The following is a 15,053-nucleotide window of genomic DNA, read 5'->3' as shown; positions in this document are numbered from 1 at the left end:
AAAGTTGGTATCGTATTAAGACATATCAGTGTGAGTACATAGTTTACATTATTTAGAATTAAAAATTCAAGGAATTGGACTTGTTATTAAGCAGTGTCCAACTGGGTTCTTGCAGATGGTTGTAGAAACTGAGAAGTGCACCATCTCCATGAAGATGGCGTCGTCCGAGGACGTGAGTGACGTGCTGGCTCACATCGGCACCTGCCTGCGGAAGATATTTCCTGGCCTCTCTCCAGTGTGAGTTCTTCTGGGGAAGGGTGAGGAGAGCAGAGCACTTGTTCTTCCTTGAAATGGCCAAGGAGAACGGGCCTTCCTCTTGCCCTTTCACTTCCTCTCTCGTACTTCCTTCTTCTCTTAAACATTAAATACCAAAACCCTAACTCAAAACTTTGTATTGTGTGTCTGAGGTTTTCTATGTCTTCTTCTTTTATTCTTTATTTTATTCTTTACTTTAAAGAACTTGAGTGATGAAGGGATTTGGCAATCCTTTCACCTCTACTCATAAGACTAAAACAGAAACCTTTTTAATGTAACTTGAGATTTACCCTACTGTGATTTTTACTCACAACTATTAGCAGAATGGCATGCGCTGAATGCTTTGTATAAAGGCATCAGGTATAGTATTAATGAAAAGTGAGAGTGCTTCATTTTCCTTGTTTTTTTTCTGTTCAGTAAGAAAAAACTTAAATTGGGGCCAGCCTGGTGGCACAAGTGGTTAAGTGCGCACACTCTGCTGCGGCGGCCTGGGGTTTGCAGGTTCGGATCCCAGGAGTGCACCAACACACTGCTTGTCAAGCCTTGCTGTGGTGGCGTCCCATATAAAGTGGAGGAAGATGGGCACGGCTGTTAGCCCAGGGCCCATCTTCCTCGGCAAAAAGAGGAGGATTGGCATCGGATGTTAGCTCAGGGCTGATCTTCCTCAGCAAAAAAAGAGGAGGATTGGCAGATGTTAGCCCAGGGCTGATCTTCCTCACAAAAAAATAAATAAATAAAATAAATGAAAATAAAAAATTAAAAAAAAAAAAAAGGAAAAGAAGAAACTTAAAAAACACCTAAATGTAAAAATTAGCCTCTTTCATTTTCCTCTTAGTTTTCTGAAATACATATTAGAGATATTAGTAAATTTTGTCTGTACATGCCCTTATATTTTTTTGTTAAGCATTTTTCATCAGGATTGACTATGTGCTTGGGTAACAGAGTTTGTACTTAGGGAGTGTGTGGGTTGTTGGAAAGGGGGAAAGCCAGAGAGATCCTTACGTCAGAAAGCTCCCTAAAATACTATTTCATAGTCAGAATACCTTCCTGATGGAAGGAGATGATGCACGGATTGTAGAAAATCCCTCTCCCGTTGCTCTCCCTGCAGGCTGAGAAGGCTGTGAAGCCTCACATAGACGTGTCTAAGGTGGTTAGCTGTGTGCCTTGCTTGGTGGGGGCAGAAGGGGAATTTTGGGGACTGCTGCCCATCATAGAACATGTCCCTACAGTGCTCTGCCTGTAAATCAAGAGGCAAAGCCGCAGAAACACCTAGTCTCCGTGTCTTTCAAACCTTTTGGGTGACTGAAAGAGGCTCAGTGGGGATAGGAGCTTCCTTTCAATCTCTTTGGCTCTCGGAGACCCGCTTGGTTCTTTTGACCCTGGGTTGTTCTCTCTTTTCTCCACCTCACGCACCAGAATGGAGGGGCTGGTGCTGTGCTCTCTGTTGTTCACCTAGTGCCTCGTCTTTTCTGAAGCTTAAGTCTCCTTGCGCTCCTCTGAGTAACTGGTGGGAGCCAAGTGTCCTCTGGCCTCATTCCAGTGGAGTGGAGTGGGCGAGCTGGGGCTGCCCTCTGACTCCTGCCTGGCTAGAATTTCCAGGTATGAGGTATCTTAAAGGCAAGCTCTTCCTGGTCTCCAGTCACATACACGCTTGTGTGTGTGGAGGAGAGGCACGGGCTGGCAGGGAGTGGTAGGATGAGGTGAGGAGTGAATCAGGAGTGGCGGTGGGGAAATACTCAGAACGAAAACGTTCTTAGGAATGGTTTTCTCATCATCCTTAAAGCCACCAGAGAGCTGTCTGGGGTAATCATGAGTTAGCAATAACTACAACCCATTTTCCATAAACTACATTTAGTAATGTGACTTTGTACATGTTTCCTTATAATGTCCTTCCCTTCATTCAGAATTAACACTGATGAAATAAGTATTAAGCACAGCTTTATTTAGCAAGAGCTTATAAGACACTCAGAGCAATATTTAGAATCTCTATTTTCTTTAAAATGCAGTTTTATTTGTTTAATATTCTAGGAATTTTGAGGGAATTACCAATTTTACTTTTGGTTTGGATTCTTTCCATTTTTTCTTCCCAGAGAAAATTGTATAGAAAAAGTGTTTTCGCTATTATCTTCCATTTAACTTCTTGTTAAAATGTTCAGGCAACAAATAGTAAACAATAAGTATTTAATAATCAGCTCTGTTTCCAGACAGGTAGTTACTACATATATGTTGGTTTCCAAATCCATGACCTCCACTTTACCCTGATCTTCATTTCTATGTCCTGGCTACTTATTGGCTAGCTCCACAAGGATGTCCCTAAGCACCTCACACTTTGTCCTAAACTGAACTTACTTTTTCCCCTAAAACCTGCCCACATTGGATATTCTATCTCGCTTAGTAGATTCATCACTTGACATAGTCTCTCAAGTTAGAAGCTGAGGTGCTTTGATCTCTTGTTCCTTATTCGCACATCTTGTTGCCAAGCTTTTTTTTTTTTTTTGTGAAGATCAGCCCTGAGCTAACATCCGATGCCAATCCTCCTTTTTTTTTTGCTGAGGAAGATTGGCCCTGGGCTAACATCCATGCCCGTCTTCCTCTACTTTATATGGGATGCTGCCACAGCATGGCTTGACAAGCAATGAGTCAGTGCGCGCCCAGGATCCGAACCCGCAAACCCTGGGCTGCCGAAGCAGAGCGCGTGCACTTAACCGCTGCGCCACTGGGCTGGCCCCTCATTCTGTCTTAATGTCTCTTGGTCTAGCCTTTTCTCTATCTTCTCATTTCCACTGCCTTAGCTTAGACCGGCTCACTTTCCCAGTCCAACATCTTTCTAGCTCGCCTCTCTGTCTCCAGTTCTTCCCCTTGCAATGCATCTTCCATACTGTCACCTGAGTTATCTTTCTGTAATCCAAATAGCATCATTCCTTGCATAAGTTCTCTAATGGCTATCCTTCCTGATAAAATCTAAATTGTGTAGCCTGGCATAGAAGACCAGTGCCATCTTGTCCCATAATCTATAATCTAGCCTATTCTTGAACACAATCAGCCATTTCTATATTTTCAGTGCTTTTTTTTTTGCTGAAGAAGATTTGCCCTCAGCTAACATCTGCTGCCAGTCTTCCTCTTTTTGTATGTAAGCCACTGCCACAGCATGACAGACGAGTGGCGTAGGTCCACGCCCGGGAACCAAACCCAGGCCACCGGGGCTGGCCCTTCAGTGCTTTTATATAGGCTCCTAATCCTGAGAAACTCCCACTCCAAAAGACATAGCCCAGATGTGTAAAGAGTTTCTCTATTCATGTTTCCTTAGAACTTGGTGATCACATCCTATACTAACACGTATCACGGTGTGTTATAATTGTTTTTTTTATACATTCAGTGAGTATTTATTGAGTTTCTGCTATATGCTAGACGGAGTGCTAAATATTGGGGTCCAACAGTGAACGTGGTCCCTGCCCACATGGAACTTACATTGGGAATAAATAAATGAAGTAACTGTAGATTTGAATAAATGCTTGCAACTGATCTTCCATACAGGACTAATATAAAGAATAAACTTCTGTCTGCAGAAGCCTCCCTGTGGCCATGATACTTTGAACAGACCTAGTGGAAGAGAAGGAGCCTAAAGGAGGCAAAGAACATTTTCTTCTCAGGCCTTCGGTCATGCTATTTCATCTGCTTAGCAAGGGCTTGGTGCCTTTGAGGAACTGAAAGATAGCCAGTATAGCTGGAGTATATGAAGAAAGGAGAATGAAGATGGGAGGGGATAAGAAATAGCATAAGATGAGGCTGGAAACATAGGCACTGGTTAGTTTATGTAGAGCCTCATGGTAAAGAGTTTGGAATTTAGTAGCATTTCAGTAGGAAGCCACTGTAAGGTTGTAAGTAGGGATGTGACATGATTTCTTATATATTTTATGGAAATTATTTTTGCTGGTAGTGAGAGAATAGATAGATCAGGAAGGGGCAAGAGTAGACAGAAAGCTAATTTGGTCACTTGTAGTAATCTAGGTAGGAGGTGGCTGTGGATGGGAGTAAGGTAATGATACAGATAAAGATGAGAGAGATGGTAGATATAAGATTTATTTTGGATACAGGACTTGCTGATGGATTAGGTCGGTGATGGCAGGGAGGAAAGGGAAGAATCAAGGATGGCTCCTAGATTTCTGGTTTGATAACTTAGTGATGAATACTACTTTTCAATGAGATGAAGGGAGCCTAGGGTAGGTGTAGGGACAAGTTTTTTTTTGGGGGGGGGACTCGCCAACTATTCTGTTTTAAATTTCTGCATGCTAAATTTGAGATGTAGGACATTTAGGTGGGGATAAGGGACAGGCAGTTAGATAGGTGACATTGTAGCTTGGAGGAAAGGTCCGGGTCTGGAGATGTAGCAAACGTTAGAGTCATTAGTGTAAAGATGGTCTTGAATGCATGACTGTTGATGAGATCATCTAGAGAGAGATGTGGACCTAGAAGAGAAGGTGTCTTGGGAATGAGCCCAACGTTTAGTGGTCAAGTGAAAGAGGAAGAGCCACAAGGGGAGCTGGGTGAGGATTCAAGTGGAAACCCAGAGCCTGGGAGGATTTTCTGAAGGAAAGAGTGGGTGATTGCAGAAGATACTGGGCATTGAACAAGCTGAGGACAGAGGGGTGTCGAGTGGATTGGTACTGTGAAGGGCACAGTTCTTGTGGGATGAACTCAGAATAGAGAAAGTGGATGTGACGTATGTGGAAAACTTCTTAGCGAAGTTTAGCTATGAAGGAAAACTGATAAATGGTATGTAGCTAACAGGTATGAGGAATTACGGGGGATTTATTTGTATTCAGAATGGGAGATATTAAAGCATATGGCTCTAATGAGAGGAATGATCTAGTAGAGAGAGATTGTTGCTGGAGGCAGCAATAATAAATCAGCAATATTCTTGAGAAGGTAAGAGGGATGCAGAGCACAAGACATATCTATTCTTCCTTCTAGCCTGGGAGCTGCTTGAGCAAAGGTTGTGTTTTTATTAATCTTAAATCCCTAGTCCTTGGCACACTCGGGTTTTGGATGAGCACATAAATTTCATGCTTACTCTGTGCCTACTACATTGTTGGGTGATATGACCTGTGAACATACAGAAGTTAGAGGACAGTGGCTCTGCCTTCAAGCCACAGTATGCTTGAAATGAGGTGACAGGAAACAGATGAGATAGTAGGTGTTCTGGTGTAATTGGGAGGTGAATGAGGGCAGGCTGGCTGTGCAGAGGAGACCTGCTTGAAAAGGATGGAGAGGATTTAGAGGAGAGGGTAGAGAATGGAAAGGCAGTTCAAATGAAGATACTAATGTGGAATAAAGTACAGATTATAATTTAGAAGGACTTGGCAGAGAGTTTAAATAACTTAAATGTATTTGACTTTTATTTCGCTTTCCTACCCAACACACAGTTAGCTTGTCAAAATAAACTCTTAATATTTTGTGACTTGCATATTCTGCCTTTATTCTTGAAGTTCCTTAGATTGCGTTACATGATTTTGGCAGGGGAAATGTATAATTACGTTGGTGTTGATTATTGTGACTAGAGAGAGTGAAGAAGTGGGTAACTGTATCCTTTCTTCTACATTCCTGGTATGCCTTAAGTCAAAGCTGTCAGTAAGGGAAATAGTTCCTTTACATAAATAATATAGAACATGCAAAGTAAAATATGTCCCCAGTAACGTCATATGTTCCACTCATAATAAGTTGGAGAGTGTGAAACTATATTTGGACTTTCCAAGCCGTGAGTCATTTGTCCCATCAAATATATTACCTGATCCCATCTCGGGGACCTTGGGTCCCCAGCCCTCATCTCCTTCCTTGCTCAGGGCACTTCTAGTAGAGACTGGTCAACAGGAAAATGTCTGGTGAGCAGATATCAAGAACCAGGAGAATTGGGAGGAAAAACACAGCTGGGACAGCTCTCTGTTCAGATAATCAGTTCTTGAATAATCTAAGTTTGGCTGTATATAAATGAAACAATACCTGCAAAGATCTGAATTGGTTTTACCCAAATATAATTTTGAAAATAACATCCATGATTAAAATCAAATATATAAAAATAGTATATAAATATCTATAAAATACAATCAGTCTTCTTGACTATAATCAAGAGAATACAAGTAGAAAAAAAATGAAAAATGTTAATTGAAATTAATATTCGCACTAGTATCTTCTTTTCACCTCCCCTCTACACATATATGTAAGGATGTTTATCTCTTCCTCTCTCCTTCCTTTACAAAATTCTTTTTTTCCCCCTCATTAAATAAGGAAAGTTTATTTCAAAATATAGAGAAAATTTAAAGATTAAAGAAGAAAATTTAGGTTTAAAAATCAAATCACTGTTAGCATTGTTTTGTGAACATTCTCATCTTTGCTGTGCGATATTGACTATCATTGGAGGCCTCACCTGAGACAATGGTAGTGGGGAGAATCTAGGGAAATATTTATGGTCTAAGTTTGTTGAATCTGTTTTCACAGAGGTGTCTGTAATGGCAGTTCTCTTCAGGAAGCTGTTTTGTGTTACGGCCTTCAGCTTTTCTAGTATCAAGAACCTTGGCCATTCTCCAACACCAAGCTAGATTTTCTTACATTAAATTAAGTCATTAAGACAAGTTAGAATTAATGTGGAAAATGTTCACTCAAGAAATTCCCCAGACACACGTAGATGAGTAACATGTTTCCTGCCATCTAAGAATTTATAGTCTAAAGGTAGTGTAAGAAAGTTCCACAAATAATACGATGAAGAGAGTGAAACACTCAGATTTCAGAGAAGGGAAAGTAACATTTAACTCGGATATCAAGAAAATAATGTTGGATTTGTGTTCGCTTTTCTCTTTTTTCGAGAGGAGGGCTTTTGTTGAGGGTGGGCCTGGGGAGGGTTCTGTGGGGGAAGTCAATGGCTAGAAGTGGAGGGGAGGGCAGGGCAGGTGCAGTGTGCCTTCAGGGGACAGCAGCAGCCGAAGGTGCTTGGAATTGGGAGCCTGCAGATACCACTGTGATGTCAAGGTGAGGTCCACCTAGAGAGGCCCTGAATAGAAGCCTCAAGGACAGGCACTGGGCAGCTAGTGAAGGCTTTTGACCTTTAGAATAAAATGACAGGTGCGTTTAAGGGAGAATCAGCCTGGCAGCTCTGCTTTATGAACTTGAGTGAGAGAGCCTCAAGGTGGAACTAGAAGGTGTCAGATTGTCTGGATGCTTTAGGGGGTGAGACTTCAGGCAAGTTAACTCACCTCTGAATGCCTCAAGGAATTGTGATATCAATGCAGTTTTGTGAGGATTAAATTAACTCTTGTAAACTTTTTAAATAGTGCTCCAGAAATTTTCGCTGCGTAAGCTGTGGCAGTCAGTTACTCAGAGGCATCGGAATGAAAGCCTACACTGTCAGAAAGGAAATTGGTGACACTTGTAGAGAATTTCTTTGATGTTTAGGAGTTTTTTTATTATATGTTTATATGTAAGTTGATTGCATTTCTGTAATTTGATTTTTTTTTTGTTAAATGTGGATAATAACATCCTTTTTAGGTGACAGAATAGTAACCTAACGTGACTTTTTTCTTATGCTTTCAGCATACTTGATTATTCTTTCATATGTGACACATTGAAAAGTTGGCTGAGTATTAGCATAGGTATGTTAGGATGATAGTTCTTTACTATTATAATAACAATAGTATTGTAAATCACTTTATGAAGTCAAAAGCTGATGGAAGTCTGAAAAGATGAGGTTATTGTGAAGAGAAGTGGCAAAATAGGAGTTTGTTTACTTCTTTAAATTATTTATTTATTTGTTTGTTTGTTTATTTTGTGAGGAAGACTGGCCCTGGGCTAATATCCATCCACTTTATATGGGACGCCGCCACAGCATGGCCTGACAAGTGGTGCCTCGGTGCGTGCCTGGGATCCGAACCCCGGGCCGCCAGCAGTGGAGGGCGTGCACTTAACCGCCACGCCATGGGGCCGGCCCCAAAATAGGAGTTTATATGTCAACAAAAGCAAGGTGCTTTGCAGGCTCTGGTAGTCCCATCACTTTTCTAAAACAATAGGTTGGATTTCCTCGTGTGGCTTACATCAGTAAAACATGTACTATTCTGGGAACAGTTGCCGTGTTGCATGGGATGAGCATTGGAATTGAATTTTAAATAAATCAGCTACCTTAAGTGGATTAAAAGAATTTACAGATTTTTTTCGTGTCAACAATTTAAGCATGAGATTTGCATAGAGACTTGGTGTACTCCGTCATCTAGTTCACTGTTCCTTGCCACATATAACTATTTTCTGAGTCTTGTGTAAATTAAATGCACACAATGTAAATGTAGTTCATTCAACTGTATAGTGCTGCCTGCAGTTCAGTGTCGGGCCCTGCATATCTGTTTTCTGGGATTTAGGTTTACCTGTTATGGCACTTATTTTGACAGCAAATCCTTTGTCTGTTTGTCTTTGTGACACTCTCTTTCTCTCTCTGGGTATCAGTATGTGAGCAGGGACCCTGTGATGCAGACACAGATGGGTTCTTTGCTGTTATTTAGCTCCAGGCAGAAAACAACTTGTGTGGGGTGGATTTTCCTTTCACTCTTTGTTTCTGTGCATAATGTTAGAATACTTAAGAAACTGTTGCTGGGCCGGCCCCGTGGCTTGGTGGTTAAGTGCGCGCGCTCCGATGCTGGTGGCCCGGGTTCGGATCCCGGGCGCGCACCGAGGCACCACTTCTCCGTCCATCCTGAGGCCGAGTCCCACATACAGCAACTAAAAGGATGTGCAGCTATGACATACAACTATCTACTGGGGCTTTGGGGAGAAAAAAATAAATAAAATCTTTAAAAAAAAAAAAAGAAACTGTTGCTGCCTTCTGGAAATTCAATTCTTATAACTTTATCTCTTACGTAAATAAATGTACTTGTTTCGTGAGACTCCTTTAGTTCCTGAAATCTAATTTTTTTTAGTTCCTTAAAAAAGAAAGATGAGAACTGTTACAGAAGTGGAGCTACTTGGAAAAGCTCAGACTGACACCTTTGAAGAGTGTTTTGAAGGTTAGGGAAGATGCCAGGTGTGGCCTCCTCACGGCAGGGCCCTGATCATGCAGACATCTTCCCTGGCTGCTGCTTCCCTCCTCCTCCAGTTGATTTCCCTTCACCCCTGAGTGTGAATGTCCAGTGTTGTTTTTGGAGTAAAATTGAGGCTCTGGTTTCTGAATCTGCCTTGAAGATTAGTTTACTTTTCCCTCTAATCCTAGACTGCCACCTTCCTATTCTTAATCCTGCCAGCTTCCTGCCAAAGCTTTTTGCCTTATTTTCTTCCCGCTTTTGACTAGCTTGATTTCATCCTGTGTGTCATCGAAACAGTGTGCCCTGCAGTTCTGCTGAAATGAAGCAAGAATTTTAGAAGAGAAATGTGATCTCAGATGAAGTCAGACATAAGTCCAGCTTGATGTGTCCAAGGCTTACTTAATTTAGCTGTGTAAATGCTTGCATCTGCCTCGGATGGCTCTGCGATTTCTTTGTATAATATCTGGCTTCACTGTCTTGTAGCCAGAAAATAATGCCACGAAAATGCCAGAATGCGGGGCTGGCTCAGTGGTGTAGCAGTTAAGTTTTCGCGTTCTGCTTCGGCAGCTTCGGGTTTGCCGGTTCGGATACTGGGCGCGGACCTACTCACCACTCATCAAGCCACGATGAGGCGGCATCCCATGTAGAAGAGCTACAACTCTGCAACTATGATATACAACTATGTACTGGGGCTTTGGGGAGAAAAAAGAAAAAAGAGGAACATTGGCGACAGATGTCAGCGCAGGGCCAATCTTCCTCAAAAAATAAATAAATAAATAAAATAAAATAAAATGCCAGAATGATAGTACTGAACCAAGATGAACCATTCCAGATTGTCAGATTCTGTATCCCTTTCATTACAAATATCTTTTTAAAGCCACAGTTACCCCAAAATTAAGGACTTTTAGAATAAATGAGAGTTAGTCATAGCTGTTTTCAGATAAAATAGAGAAAAATCATGTTGCACTCGGAGATCTCATGCATTTACACAAGAATTTGGAGGAATTAATGACATTTGACATCAATTGGTTATACCTGATTATGCTTCAATCATAAAAATTGCAAACAAGTAGGAATATTTTCAATGCTAGCAGAATATTTCTTTTTAAATGCTTTGGGATGTATTTGAGGTTGTCTCTCGGAGTAGAACAAGCCAACCGGGCAATTTATCAAGCTCTAGCACATTTCATCTGGAATCTATCCCATCAGGAAACAGAAATAACTGGGAACATTTTCTTTTGGTACTCAACATGGTGTTTGGAATTCCTAATGATGACTGAGAGCATTATACATAGCCAAAGAGCTTTTAAATCATTAAGGAAACATTAAAATATGTTCAATATGATTTAGTATATGTATTTCACCACTTTGTACCCAGGTCCCGTCGTGGTCTTGGGTGATTGTGACCTGCCAACACCCTTCCTCATAACCCATAACCTCTCACCTCTACCCCACTTTACCCTTCATGGCCACACCCTAGATCCTGTCAGCTCCTGGAACAGCTTCTTCTGTGTTGAAATCACAATTTAGTCATCCCTCTCTGACCCCGCCTCTAGTCCTTTCACCCTCTCTCCCTGGGAAGTACCAGTACCTGGACTTTTTCAGGGCCTCCAGGCTGTGGATTCTTTGGCTTTTCCCCTCCTTCCTCCCCTTCCTGCCTTCCCTTCCTTCCCTGACTGCCCAGCCCTCAGTGTCCATCACTTCAGCTGGGCCCTGTCAGTGTCCTCAACTCCTGTCCTCACTGTTTTTCTGGCTCGCCTGCCTGGAATACCTGCAACCCTGCAGCAAGCCACCTGCCCCTTTCTCCGCACACATTTGGGCTGCTGAGAGCTGCCGGAGAAAATCCCACAGCTCCTCAGCTTGGTGCCACCAAAAATTCATGACCTTGACTCTCTCTGGGCTCTTAACAGTCCCAGGAATTTCTTTTTAATTTCTCAGGTTACTTCTCTCTTTATTGCCAAAGTTTGTGGTCCTGTGTCCCACCTCCCCCACCCCCAGATATTTGTTTACAGTGCTTATTCAATCGTCTCATACACTCTGTTTAGCCTTTTGGTGGCTCCTCATCTTGTTGAGAATAAAAACCCTTCATTTGACCTCAAAGGCTCACATGACCTGACCTGGTTCCTGCTCAGCTCCCCAGACTCCTGTGTTGCCCCATCCCTATCACACCTTATTTGCTAACTGTTTTGAACTATGTTCAGTTTCTGGTAAGCCACAGGCTTTCTCTTCTCTGTGAACTTGCTGTCGCTTTATCTGAAACACTTTCTGGGTTCACACCTGGTTCGCACCTCCTCCCCCCATGCTTTGCCTGAGTGAGTAACTCTTCATTCCCCCCCAGGGCTTAGCATAGATATATTATGTACTGAAGAGCATTTCCCAACTCCCCAACTCCCCACTCTCCGCTGCCCACCACCCCCCACCCCGAGAATCAGTTAAGTGCCCCTGCCCTGCCCCCCCACTCACCTTGTGCTCCCCTATTTTAGTACTTCTCTTCTCATATTGCCTGTTTGTCTGGTTCTCATAACAGACCGCTCATCAGTGAGGGCAGAGAGAATATCTGTTTTCTGTTTTGTTCACGGTTGTATGCCTACCTAGTACCTGATAATGGGTCTTGGCACACTGTAGACATTTAATACAATTTTTGGGGTGAATTAATGCATTCACAAATTATTCATTAAATGATTACTATGTGATAACTACAGCGGCATCAACTAACATTTATTGAGACTTGACCATGCACCAGGGATTGTTCTAATAACTTTACAGGTGTTAATTTCTTTTTCTCATAATTACCCCATGGGGTAGGTCCTCTTATGTTGCCAGTTCTGTGAATAATGAAACTTGGGGATGATTGGCTGTGCTTTTAACCACTACCCTGTGCTGCCCCTGCATGTATGGGCAGGAACTTTGTTAGGTTCTGAGGATGAGAATGGGGGCTGGGGGAGTTAGACATGTTCTCTGCTCCAGAGGAATAATAGTTCAGGGGAAGAGATGGTAAAAGGAACAGCTCTTCCGGTATGAAATGCTCGGTTTCTGATTGGACGTTTGTATGGGGTACTATGGAAGGACAGAGGAAGAGATTTGTACTTTAATTCTTTGAAAATTAGTAATTTATATTTAGTATACATATAATATATTATTACTCCATTAAGTAGAACAGACTATTTTCTAACTATTATAATAAAATCTAACCTTATAAAACAGCTAAATAACGTGGAGACTATTTACATTGCTAGATACCTTTAGCTTACAAAGGGAAGTGGAATAGTTTGTTCTTGTAGATTTCCAGCTCCCTAGTGCTCAAAAAATGGAATTATATTTACCCAAATTCACGTGACACCCATCTTTGTTTAAAAAAAGGCATATCACAAAATAGATTTCTATGTGAAGTTCAAAAAACTTGATTTTTGAAATTCGTTGTTGTTGCTGTTACAGGAGAATCATGAAAAAGGTCTCCATGGAGCCATCTGAGCGACTGGCCAGTCTCCAGGCCCTGTGGGACAGCCAGACTGTGGCCGAGCAGGGCCCCTGTGGTGAGCGTGCGTTTTAAAACCAAAATGTAAATGGCTGAATGGATGTCCCCCTGCCAGGAAGTTAAGTCTATTCCTAGTATGCTGCTGTAAAGGTACAATTAGTTTTAAGGTGTAATTAGCACCGCACAGACTTAAATATAGGACTTTTGTACACCACTCTTAAGCGGTATTGCATCCTGCTATGTACTTACTATAAGGGGGGAGAATCTTTGCTGTTTTCCCAAACGGAAAGAATAATCAGCACTGTCAACATTGGCCATATTTAAGCTTTTAAGTTTTAAATTAAAAATCATTTAGCCGAAAACCTGTCACATTTCTCTTGTATGTTTCAGGTGGATTTTCTCAGATGTATGCCTGTGTTTGTGACTGGCTTGGATTTTCATACAGGGAAGAAGTACAATGGGTAAGTGTATCTGTGTGCACACGCACGTGCACACACACACGCACACATTCACACACACCTGGAGAATATTCCAGAATTTGACTGGCTTATTTCTCTTTTTTCCCCCACTCTTTATTTTTTTGCTTAAAATCTTCCTTTCTCAGATTACGTAAAAATCTGCCTATGTCATTGTCTAATTCTCTTTGCATCTCTCTTGCTTCCCTGATCATCTATGTGGACTATTTACATGACTGAATTATATTTCGAATAGGATGTGGATACAATTTATCTGACACAAGACACCAGGGAATTGAATTTACAAGACTTCAGTCATCTTGATCACAGGTAAGCTACTTTTCTTTCTTTTTTCTACTCCTAATTTTGCTCTCAGAGCTGCACTTCTCTGTTGGTGCTTACGGATGTACATTATCTCCAGAAAATCCTTTTATGTGGGGAATCAGGAGAATATAAGAATCTCTGGATTTTGCCTTTCAAGTAATAGTTTCAATTGTGTTCATCACTGTGAGTGATTTGGGGTGGGGGTGCATGTGTATACCTCAAATCCAGAGTTCATAGTTAGAAACTGTGGAAACGATATAATTCTTAGTTTCTTATACCAGCCCGCAAAAGTCTATTTCATCTACCCTGTACATAAAATATAGTACTATTTTACGTAGTTGCCATTTAAAACATTTTTCTAGAAGGAAATTTTATGCTAAAATTCTAACAAATAACTTTTACTTTACAATTTCTTTATAAATTGGGGATTGCTAAGGGTATATGTGCATATACTGGTGGGAAGCAGTTTGCCAATATCTGTCTTATGATAGCGATAATAAAACTATGGAACCTGTTAAAAGTTATTTGAGGGACTTTAGGTTTTAAGATCTTTATTTTAATATATTTGGGGCTGTGGCTAGTGTGTTCAGGCCCCAGAGAAAAAGCCTCATTCAGTGCTCCCTTCTCTCTGCAAGGCCAGACCTGTCCAAGTTATTTCACTCTCTAAGTTGAGCCTTGCCCTCGCCTCCTTCTGTGTCTTTTCTGGTAATTTATCCTGTCCTGTCCCAATCTCCTCAACCCTGGATATGCTGCTGCTTATTTTAGGTGGGCAGATATCAGCCCTACTACAATGAACCCCAGCCCAATACATCTTTTCTCTCTGTTTGGAATTGAGAGAGAGAAATCTGGTATTCCAGCTGTACCTTTTAGGCCATTTGGACAATGGGAATTGCAGACAGAGTTATTGCCTCTTCTTACCACTAGCATCTTGCCCCCCAAAATACCATGTCAAGTGATTTTTCCACTTACCTGGCAGGAAATCCAGAATTGTAGTGGGGTCCCAGAAGAGTTCTAGCCGACTGAGTTGAGCAAAGCAAAAGTATGCTATATGGATGTTGGTCTTTTTGCACAGCCTGGGTCTATGGAGGACGGTGAAGTGGGCTCAGCTGTGTCTGTAATTGTGGCTGAAGTGCCTAAAGCCCCTGTTCTCAAACTTGGATTGGCTTCCTTTTTGTGGAGCTGGCAGGTTTTTCCTGCTTAGAGCCGTTCTCCCTCTTCTATGTTTGAGGGAATGTCATACTCACATTTAGGCAAGATGTTTCCTGTGTAGCTCATGAAAAAGTGAACTGAAAAACAAAAAAAGAACATATTTTACTTTGTATTTTCCAATAAAAACAGAAAATTGCATGTAGAATAAGATAAGAGTAGGTAGGCCTACAGTATCAGGTCTCAATGTTTTTGGTCCCAGGATCCCTTTGTATTCTCAAAGATGATCGCGCTTTGTTTGTGTGGGTTATATCTTTTGGTGTTTATCACATTAGAAATTAAAAC

At 41.5% G+C, this 15,053-nt stretch overlaps 1 protein-coding gene across 4 annotated transcripts in view; it reads left to right on the top strand.

Annotated features, from left to right (window-relative positions):
• Positions 1-15,053, top strand: part of CARMIL1 (capping protein regulator and myosin 1 linker 1) — a 318,049-nt gene that overhangs the window by 137,955 nt on the left and 165,041 nt on the right. For 3 of the 4 annotated variants that reach the window (XM_058555125.1, XM_058555128.1, XM_058555127.1), the window contains 4 exons: positions 116-237; positions 12,744-12,841; positions 13,174-13,244; positions 13,495-13,568. In XM_058555125.1, the coding sequence (XP_058411108.1) occupies positions 116-237; positions 12,744-12,841; positions 13,174-13,244; positions 13,495-13,568 (365 nt within the window). The remainder of the gene's footprint in view (positions 1-115; positions 238-12,743; positions 12,842-13,173; positions 13,245-13,494; positions 13,569-15,053) is intronic. The other variant, XM_058555129.1, reaches the window with a different exon arrangement.

This window comes from Diceros bicornis, chromosome 14 (assembly GCF_020826845.1).
Source record: "Diceros bicornis minor isolate mBicDic1 chromosome 14, mDicBic1.mat.cur, whole genome shotgun sequence".
In the NCBI taxonomy this organism is placed as follows: domain Eukaryota; kingdom Metazoa; phylum Chordata; class Mammalia; order Perissodactyla; family Rhinocerotidae; genus Diceros; species Diceros bicornis.
The sequence above is the reverse complement of the archived record's forward strand: the minus strand, read 5'-3'. Positions and strand labels throughout refer to the sequence as shown.